Source organism: Eufriesea mexicana, unplaced genomic scaffold (genome assembly GCF_001483705.2).
Source record: "Eufriesea mexicana isolate 0111107269 unplaced genomic scaffold, ASM148370v2 scaffold320, whole genome shotgun sequence".
NCBI lineage: Eukaryota > Metazoa > Arthropoda > Insecta > Hymenoptera > Apidae > Eufriesea > Eufriesea mexicana.
This window is the reverse complement of record NW_016908532.1, coordinates 1136817-1147094: the sequence shown is the minus strand read 5'-3', so window position 1 is coordinate 1147094 and position 10278 is coordinate 1136817. Positions and strand designations below refer to the sequence as shown.

Genomic DNA, 10278 nt, shown 5'->3' with positions numbered 1-10278 from the left:
TGCCGAGTACCGAGAGATTGGTCTCTTCTCGCGCTACAAAACGTGCGAACAGGGAAGTCTCACTACCTCGTGATATGTCGCTGTCCAGACGCCAATATACTCGGTGAGTAAAGATGGAAAAGTTGTCTTCAAATCGTAACATTGAATTTGGCTCGATCGAAACAGTAGCGCGCGTTTAAAAAGTAAACGAATTAACGATACAAACGAGTTGCAATTTGCATAATTGATCAGATTGCAGAATTGATAAGTAACTATCGTTCGATCATTCGAAATCTTTGCGATACGTCGTATTACGAAATGTTCTATGTTTTAATCATCGATCTCGCAGAGGGTCCAATGAGTCATGATCAACCGACGTACGCCAGTGTACCAGGGATTCGGGTTTATGGCATGATGTGCGTGCAGGGCAATCGAAGAGGTCGACCACTGCGGTATACTCGCGGTCTTTCAGGTACCTTTTCCGCTTAAAATCTTCATAAATGTATCACGCATGGCCTAAACTCGAGCCACGTCGTTATTTCTATACAGATTATTTCCAACGAGAAGTCGGAGAGGAACCTGGGACGTATAACGGTGAAGAAGATACGAACCAACGATTGAACTTTCCATGGTACAAGGTACAACAGCTAATGGAGACAGCTGTTTGGGACTAGATTCGTTAGCTAAACTTCCAATGATGCGACAAATGACATTTCGCTTAGCGGCATTCGACTCTTTATTTATTAATCATCTTTCTTTGCTTCGCTTCGCCTTCCCTAGCTTCCTTTTATTTATCGAACCATCTGTTTCTTATGTTTATTTATATACCAGGATATACCATAACGCATCTATAGTATAACGTCGAATCTGACGAATTTTCAGACGCTGACGAGATTGTCAGTCAAAGTTATTCTTCGACAGATTCGTCTTTTATCGTGTTTTATCGTGTTTTATTTATTCGAACCACGTGACGTTCAACGATCGACATTACAGTGTAACGGTGAACGTGTAATTGCTATGATTATTACGCGTCGATGACAGGATGCAATCGATTCCTTATACTTCGCGTTACTCTCTGCCACTTTCTTTTCTTCGGAATGGATTCGTACAACTAGACACCTCCGTGATGATGAACGGGTATAATATTTCTCTGGCACCGTTTGCTAATATGTCGTAATACCGAGAATAAAAACCGAAATATCGACATCTTTCGTGACTTTCGGGCTCGATTCATTAGCCAATTAACCTCTTCCGCAATCTGTATACGTACACGAGTACGTACGTTACGCAGATCATATCGATCGATTGCAAACAAATGATAACGCGCTATGAATCTATGCCTATTAAAAAAAGAAAGAAATCCGTACGACAATGCTCAATGCCTAGCACATATCGTCGCGATATAAAGAAAATTTCATTCGACTGTTCACTCGCCAGATCGAATCGTTTTCTATCTATCGACATAGCCCATATCGGATATGACATGTAATTTATTCTTAAAATTTGTCGCGATTGGACCGACAATTTGTTGTTTTATTCCGATACACGAATGTATTTATATTGGAACAGTGAGGAAAGACGTATCGACTCCAACGGAATTAACCATAACCACAACCGTCCAACTATGTTTTATTACGAACTGCAAAAATACTTGTGGTTGCAGAGTTTGTTTTATCGTTAAGATGTGCTGTATTCACACTGCTGTTCACGAACACTTCGCGAGGCAATGTTCTCCGGCAATTTGAACATTTTTAGCGATCACTGAACAGAGAATACTGTTTACTCGGGAGATGGTAGATACATCGATGGATCATTCGCGAACTGTTCGTGAACACTAGTAACGCGAACAGTTCTGCCCAGTGTGAACCCAGCAATAGATAATAGGACACCGTGCAATGTAATCGTAGAATCTAGAGATAAAAATAAAAATCTCTTAAAACTACTCTTTCGTAATAAAACGTTCATCGATCTTTAACGATAGATTCACCAAACCCGTCGATCCTTCTTCTTCCTTTCGAGAAACACTAGTAACGAAGAAGAAGAAGAAGAAGAATAAAGTCGAAATAGTATCGATCACGATCGATACTATAAATCGGTAAGGTTAATAAATTATTGGCAACTAGGTTAGGCATGAAATGTTTGTTAGTTTCCAAATTATTGCTCTATCGATTGCTCTATGCGTTATTCGATCAGCTCGATGATTTGATTCTACTCTGGATTATGAGTTATTAACGCTTTTTACAGCTTACGAGCGATATATAAGCGATAAAAGACGATTTCGTAAGAAAAGAATTTCACGGCATTTTCCGATCAACCTAACATTTCTTCGCTATTGAAAAAGAAAAAAAAGAAAAAAAAAAGTCATCCCCCTTCACCTACTCGTGCATCGTTAATTCTACACTCTCAGGACGAAAAGAGAAAGCAACGAAATCGAAAACGTGTCTTTATTCGACTTACCCAATACATCCGAATTGACTAAAACACTGCAGCTATACATCGGAGTAACTAGCCGAGGGTGTCTTGAATTGAACACACGACGACAAGCTTCCTTGCATGCCGACATCAGATGACCACCATCCACGTGTCCTTGATTTTGCCCGCTATATTCGCTAATGATCGAAGAAAAAAAAAAGAAAACGACAAATGTATACCCAAGAAAATTCAAGTCATAAAGATAAGAAAAGCGCGATGAAAAGAAGCGAAAAAAGTTAATGCAAAGTTAATTAGTTAAAAGTGGAATTAGTCGAGAATTTTTATTTGAAACCCATATTAATATTATTGTAGGAAAAATATACGCCAAGTGGAAGCGTTGATAGAAGGTATGATAGGAACGCTACGAAACCATGAATAAAGTAAGAATATGTGTCATACCTTTGTGAAACTTGATAAATTTCCCATCTCTTCACGACAAAGCAGACACCCATCATAGGTTCTTCGCATAAAGGTCCAGCAAGCGTTGCCAATTGAAAACCATTGACCATACTGCTTTCGTAACTGTACATCGTAAATGATATTACACGCTTTCTTAAACATACAAACTTCTCGCGTGTCTATTTATTTTTACGTGTGAATGATAATGCGAATGCTCTTATTCCCGCCAGACATTTATTACCTTCGCCACTCTCCAATCATTCGCTTTTTTACCGTTTATTAATAACACCATCAAATTTAATAAACCGATTTATTTCGTTTAATCGAAATAAACTTATTTAGTTTCATCGTACAGATCTGAATACTCACGGTGTACGTGGATCCGTAGATTTTGAATGGCCTTCCCAAAACTTCTTTTGCTTATAATCGGTTTCGTTTAACAAGATATTAAGGCCGCAGTTTCGTGGTCCAAACGCCCATATTTTATCTAGCACATCCACCTTTTCACCAGCCTCCCGAAATGCAGTTGCCAATTCAGTTTTGAACGATTCTAATGCTCGTTGTTTCTTCTCCGACATCAAGCGCGACAATTCCATTTCCTGATCCACCATCGCTACTTTCTCAGCTTCCTCTACCCTTTCTGAATTCGATTTGCCATAATGCTGATGAAATGCCTTTATTAAATCCATGTTCTTCTCCAAGATCTTGGTCACTTTCTCGGGCAAGGGTCTCGCATCGATTTCAAAGTAACACTGACGATTTGCAGTCCAAGTAGCCAAACTGATGCCTTCGGCTTTCTTTTCGATCGCTTCGTTCACCATGTCGACCTTTGGTGGAGGCACGACCGTTTCTCTAAACGGTACGATAGGTTCCGACACGTTTACATCGACCTTGGCGTAGCGTAATTTCAAATCTTCCAAACACCTTTCCAAATGCACTTCACCAGCAGTGCTCAATACAATTTCCCCGCTCTCTTGAATATGAACAACAGCACAGGCGTCTGCCTGGTTAAGTAATTTCAAACCGTTGATCAATAGCTGCAAATCGTTTGGATGTTTTGGTTCGAGAGCTACCCGCATGATGGGTATACTGAGCGAAGTCAGTTCCGAAAATGACGGACAAGCAACAGTGGTGGAAAGAGTCGCTGTCTTTAGTACGTGCTCCTCCAAATCACCGATTCCAAATACGTTACCAGCGAATACCATATCCGTGGGTTCTAACTCTCTGCCCATTAGTAGATATAACTTTCGTATGGTAACTCTGGTCACGTGTCTTCCAGGTTTCAAGTCTTTTAACGTGACGTTCTCGTCTATCGACTCACCTGTTTTCTCTCGTCTCAATGCTTCGCGTGAATCGTGTTTCGGTCCTAGTACGTACACGGTACTCCCTTCTCTCAGACATCCAGAATAAATTCGAGCAAATGCTATTAATGCAGTTTCTGTATTCTCATTTTCGTCGTTCGTTTCCTCGGTAACTGTATTTTCCGATTTCCCACTCTCGCCGGCGTCAAAATTGCCGATATTGACCGTTTGTTCCGCTCCCTCCGATTGCTGTTCCCGCATGATCTTTTCCGCGTGTTTTAGCCGTGCTATTTCCTTTCGTTGCAGTAATTCTTCCGAAGTCAGCGGCTTTGGTCTATTCTCTGGTAGTAACTTTTTCTCTATTGGAAACATTTTTGAAATGAACACGACGATAGGTGAATTTGGAGAAGGATCGCAAGCTAAAAACGTCTCTTTTAATCGTTGTGTTTCCTCCGGTAATGTGGAGAAATCAAAATTTCCACTCAGTAAGCGCTCCACCTTTTCCGAAGATAAATTATGTGGTGCTGGAACTTTTTCGCATAGAACATCGAGACACGCTCGAGCCAAAGGGAGCCACTGTGAACAAACTGCTTGTAATTGAACTCTAGAATCCGTGTGCCTCAAATCCCTTATTGTCAATTTGATATCCAATTTCTTAGCCATCAAACATACTTTTTCTTTATCCTTACGAACGGTTATTGTTTCGTACAAAGTCCAAAGATTATCTAAAATAAGTTGAACAAATAAAGGCTTTTTTGCTTTATCTTGAGCTCCTTTCATTATCCTCTTTGTCTTAGTATTTATGTAATAATCTCCCCAGAGCGTTTTTGATAAAACTTTTTCACTAAAGCCTAATTTGGTTGAAAGTATATTGGCAAATTCCTTAATGCCAAATCCCCAACCATCTGTGGCACTGGAAAATAGGACGTTACCTTGTTCCGGAGAAAAATATAAATTAGAATCATCTATATCTTCGAGTACAGACTGCCAATCTGCTAAATTTCTTTCCGAACTATTTTCCATTCCTTCTGTCTTTAACTCTTCTTTTTCTTCGCGTTCCATTATGTCACTAGCAAATAACTCGCCCATTACTGCATTAACCTGCTCTAAAACTTGTGTTAAATGCACATAAGCATCCAACGGGGACAATTTCATTTCTGTAATTAATCTATCTATTTTGTTTAATACTAAAATTGGTTTTAAACCTTCCATATAAGAAATAGACAATGCGCTACGCGTTTGAGGACACACGCCTTCTACCACGTCTATCATAATGATGGCACCGTCGCAAAGTCTGACAGCTGTTGAAATTTCAGACGCAAAGTCCACGTGTCCTGGAGAATCGATTAAATTGATAGCAAATTCTTGACCGTTGCACTTATGATAAAGTGTAATGCAACTTGATTTCATTGTAATTCCTCTAAGTTGCTCATCAGCACGACTATCTAAATATCGTAATTTACCAGCAAGTTTATTAGAAATGATCCCATTACTGGCAACCAATGAATCTGCCAAAGTAGTTTTGCCATGATCTACGTGAGCTAATATACAAATATTACGTATATTAGCTGGATCGCTTTGAATTTCAGTTAATTTTTCTGGACTAATGAGTCGCATTATGAGATTAATTTGTCAGTAAATATAAATGGCATGAATTTTCCAAGCATCGATAAATATGCAAATATAAAATACAATGTGAATATTAAACTTAAATCTTGAAGATCATACGATAAATAACACTGTCGACTTTCTCAAACGAAGAAACGATGTATATCGAGAAACAAAGTCCAACTTATAATATATTTTTGTACATATGACGCACGTATAAATATATTGATTTGTAAAAGTAATAATAAACACTATTTCACTTTATTTTGTTTCCACAGTACGTAACGTTCGATAAACACAAGGATGTATCGTAGCTTTGTTGACATCGTCGTCGTCTTCCACTGCATGCCACTTGTTTCAATCGCTCAAGCAGCAACAAAAATATATTATCGGTCAAAAATTGACCGTTGCAGTTGTTTCTTCTTTTCTTAATTTCACCGGACATATATTTGCTAAAGGAAAAATCCTTTGCACACTTTTTCTTATCCCCACAGGTTAGGACCATTAATAAAATATTGTCTTATATCTCGAACGATTTATCTCTTATGACTTTTGTCCGTTTGACTATATATCGGATTCCACTCTTTATCGGGAAATAAATCTTTTCTATCAATACATCGCTTGGAAAGGTTCCGACAAGTGAAAAACGTATCGAAAGTTTAGCATGCACCAGAAACCACGTATGTGATCATAACATGCAACATTGAGTAATACCTCGAATTACTTTTATCTCGTGGAGTATTTTTATCAACGACACAAGATTACTTGGAAATGATAGCAGCTGACTAATATCTTATCAGAAATATATCAAAAACTGCTAAAATGCAACGAAATTTTGGATACAAATCATGTGATAGTTATATCACGAACGCACATGCGTAGATAACGTATAATATTGCGCCATCTCTGAGTGTTCACCAAACGACACTTGTATATAACCCTAGATGGAATAATAGTTTTAACACCACATATTTATCTTGTCTATGCTAATACCATAGACAAAATATAGAATAGATATATCATCTTATAGAATTTCGTGTTCCATGTTCTACAATACCGATTGTATACGAAGGCAGAGAATTTTTATGCCATCTATGATTTGAAATTGATACTTTAGAAGTTATATCGTAAAGATATGTCTTTCCATCGAATTATACCATGCTGCATCGTACAAAACGAAGTAATTGGTAATGAGATTTTATAAATATTAAAACTAATATTACGAGAATGCGAATATTTTTGTTATATCAAAAGATTGTTATAAGAAATTATACAAAGTATAAACTTGCAATAAAAATTTATAAATTATTAGCTATGATAATAGAAATATTACTTTCTGTAATATTTGAAGGTTACCTCGCTATATATATATAAGGATACTGAAACGGAGCAGAAAGTTACGTGTCATTCTGCCTTCGCGACGAACACATCGAAAATTTAATCGAACAAATTAATTAAAATGGATTTCAATGAAATAAATAATGCAATTAATTCAATTCGGAATGAAAGAGAATTAAATTTTAACAAACTAATATAAAATCGATAACAATTTATTTTTGCAACAGTAAGTTTCATTAATGTCAAAATGTATTTATAACGGTTTAATCAATATTTATTATTATTGTAAAATTGTAAAATATATTCAAATTTTCGTAATAACGAATCTAATAATTTTCTTTTACCTTGTAATCAGTTATAATTATTCGCAACAATTTTTAAATATATCGTTGTCTGTTTTGTTATATTATTTTATTTATCTCTAATGAATTACTTTTTAAATTTACTTTTTAAATAATTTATATGTATGACCTTTTTTTAACTGTTGTACAGTTTTCATCGTATAATTTCTCATGCATCTTTATTAACTTCTTTTCGAATATCCTTGTCAAATATTGAAATTAAAAATTCACATATACTTCTAGAAATAAATTGATATTAGTTTTATATTTGCATCGCACTTGTACGCTTATATAAAGAAATTTTTATGAAAAACTTTCCATCGATACATCGAAACAACTTTTAATGAGAATAAAATGATTCTGGAAAGGAAATGCTGTGAATTTAAGGTTTAAGGATTATCGTGTAGGTGACCAACACAGGAGTAGCATCCTGAGTTATAATTATATCTCACTATTTATTCTTAATGTTAGTCTTGTTAGACTTTCAGAGATCATAAAGTCAATAGTAAACACCTATCCTCTTGAGAGGCGCTTTCGACATTTGACACGATCATATTAACGACCAATTTCGTTAATTAAAATACGATTAGGTATATACTCTGTATCAAAGAGAAAGCTTCGATTCCCATTGAAATGATCGCGACGAGTAGAAAAGACCGGCTTCCTTTTTTCGATCTTCACGAAGAAAGATTGGAAAGAAATGTAAACGAAAATAAGGAAATGATAATACAAAAGGATCTTCGAAATTTTGCATGAGGATTGCCATTCTTATTGCCATTCTTATTGCCATTCTTATTGCCATTCTTATTGCCATAATTGGGAATAATTATTGGGAAAGATGAAAAAATGAGGGAAACGATCATTCATTTTATTCCTTTGTGTAACAATTATAAATACAAATTTTGCACTGCATGTACAAAAATTCGAATAAACAATTCAAAAATTGTTTATGCATATAACAAGATATAATACAAAATTGTTCTAAAAATGTGATTCAATTTCCTAACATTTAGCTTTATGGTATAATAATTTAAGGTTGTCGAGTTTTTTTTTTTTTTTTACCCGAATTGCATGTTCCGATTATTCCGTCACCGCTCTGTGATTAAACTTACCGAACATATGATATCCATTATCTTTGAAATCGAACGATGTCGAGTAGCTGTTTGTGACTAAAACAATGAGAAAAATTAGAAACAAAGAGAAGATTTTCGCAATGAAAGAATATAGGAATTGAACTCACGATTTATTCGATGATACGTGGAGCTTCTTCCTTTAACATGTCCTCTTTTAGTTGTCTTGATTGTTTTCTCAGTGCACGGCCTCTTATATTAGACATGGTTTTGCAAATTAACCAGACTGTACCTTTTTCGCATATGCATCGTAAAATGTGTACAATGGACGTTAACAAGAAATGCGGCAGGTAACCCGTTGTACATACTTCAAGACCGATCGATTTTACCGTATGCTCTACAAATTTATCTGCCTTTGGTGCCATCCATGTTGATTTTCTGAAAGAAGGAAGAAAAATAATAAAAAAGGAAAAAGAACGTAATAGGTATAAATTTATCGCGTAAATCTCTTATGTAATAGAGAGAATGAAATATTCACGTGTTTAACCGTATCTCAATATTGCTGTAAGAATTTTCGACTACGTTCACAAGTACGTAGAAAGACAAAGAAACGGAAGTGGGTTGAATAAATTTCATTTAAACTCACTTGATCTTTGACATCACGGTCGCAACTGGGCCGGGAATGATGCACTGAACAGTCACGCCGTTTGGTTCGGCTTCGGCGACTAAATCGCAGCTAAGCTTAACGATGTAAGCTTTGCTAGCAGCATAGACGGTCAAATAAGGAGATGGTATGGTGGCTAATGCCGAACTGATATTTAATAAAACTCCCTTCTTTCGTTTGTACATCTGAGGAAGAAGAACCCTTGCAACCCCTGTTACCGCTGCAACGTTCAGTTGCAGTATTCTTGCCAAACATTCCTCCGAGACGTTGGTAAATAGATCTGGAAAGTCGTAACTGGCCCCAGCATTGTTTACTACCACAGCGATCTGTTAAAAACAGGCTGTGGTTGTTAATTGATTATCGCTTATTAACGAGATCTGTGTTTTCAATTATATTCAACTTGACATTGAATTCGGAAAACCGATAATTATCGAGTCTTATGAAGCTACTTCTATCTTTTTTTTTCTCATTTACGATACGATATTATAGAGATGTATATGCATATGCTAAGCGGTAAAAATATTCATGGATAAGAGATACTTGTTCGTGGATTCTATTTACATATATAATGTCGCGTTTGTGCATATAAATAACCCCCGTATAACGCGAACGTTAGATTTCTAATCCAAATAAAGCTCACGGACATGCAAGATAAAAGAAATTAATTATCCGTTGAATAATGAGAAAAGCTATATCTTTGTTTATTTTAGCCAGGCGCCTACATCGAAAACTTAAGAAGCTAAAATTAAGAAGATAAAACTAACAGCTGCAAGTAAAGCTAATCTGCTATACATATGTATAGCATAAATTTTCCGCGTTATGCAAAATTATAGACCGCGTTATGTAAGTACCATGAGTACCATTTATAAATCGCGTTAAACGGAAAGCGTGTTCTACGAGTACCGCGTTATACGAGGGTCACCTGTATATCTCTTATCTGTGTGCAAATATACAGATCGCTAAAATAGAAAGAACGTTCATTTGTAGCGTTCTGAATCTATCTTTGAAATTGTGCTCATGATTTGATACACCCTGTATACGTTGAAGCGAGTAAACGAACAAGCATGGGATAAAAATATAAAAATAAAAGCGGATGAAACTATTAG

The 10278-nt window shown here is 36.1% G+C and overlaps 3 protein-coding genes across 4 annotated transcripts in view; 1 reads left to right on the top strand and 2 right to left on the bottom strand.

Annotated features, from left to right (window-relative positions):
- dsx-c73A (doublesex cognate 73A) overlaps positions 1-653 on the top strand; it is a 9011-nt gene extending 8358 nt beyond the window's left edge. Inside the window, exons 4-6 of the mRNA XM_017896685.1 lie at positions 1-103; positions 329-451; positions 529-653. Coding sequence (XP_017752174.1) covers positions 1-103; positions 329-451; positions 529-653 — 351 coding nt within the window. The remainder of the gene's footprint in view (positions 104-328; positions 452-528) is intronic.
- The window catches only part of LOC108545184 (elongation factor-like GTPase 1), a 32198-nt gene extending 26430 nt beyond the window's left edge, over positions 1-5768 (bottom strand). For both annotated transcript variants that reach the window (XM_017896683.1, XM_017896684.1), the window contains exons 1-3: positions 3220-5768; positions 2851-2973; positions 2437-2588 (exon numbers count right to left, since the gene is read on the bottom strand). In XM_017896683.1, coding sequence (XP_017752172.1) covers positions 2437-2588; positions 2851-2973; positions 3220-5768 — 2824 coding nt within the window. The remainder of the gene's footprint in view (positions 1-2436; positions 2589-2850; positions 2974-3219) is intronic.
- Positions 5769-8331: 2563 nt separating this feature from the next.
- LOC108556265 (very-long-chain 3-oxoacyl-CoA reductase) overlaps positions 8332-10278 on the bottom strand; it is a 2574-nt gene continuing 627 nt past the window's right edge. The window contains exons 2-4 of the mRNA XM_017912280.1: positions 9155-9498; positions 8679-8946; positions 8332-8607 (exon numbers count right to left, since the gene is read on the bottom strand). Coding sequence (XP_017767769.1) covers positions 8682-8946; positions 9155-9498 — 609 coding nt within the window. The 3' untranslated portion in view covers positions 8332-8607; positions 8679-8681. The remainder of the gene's footprint in view (positions 8608-8678; positions 8947-9154; positions 9499-10278) is intronic.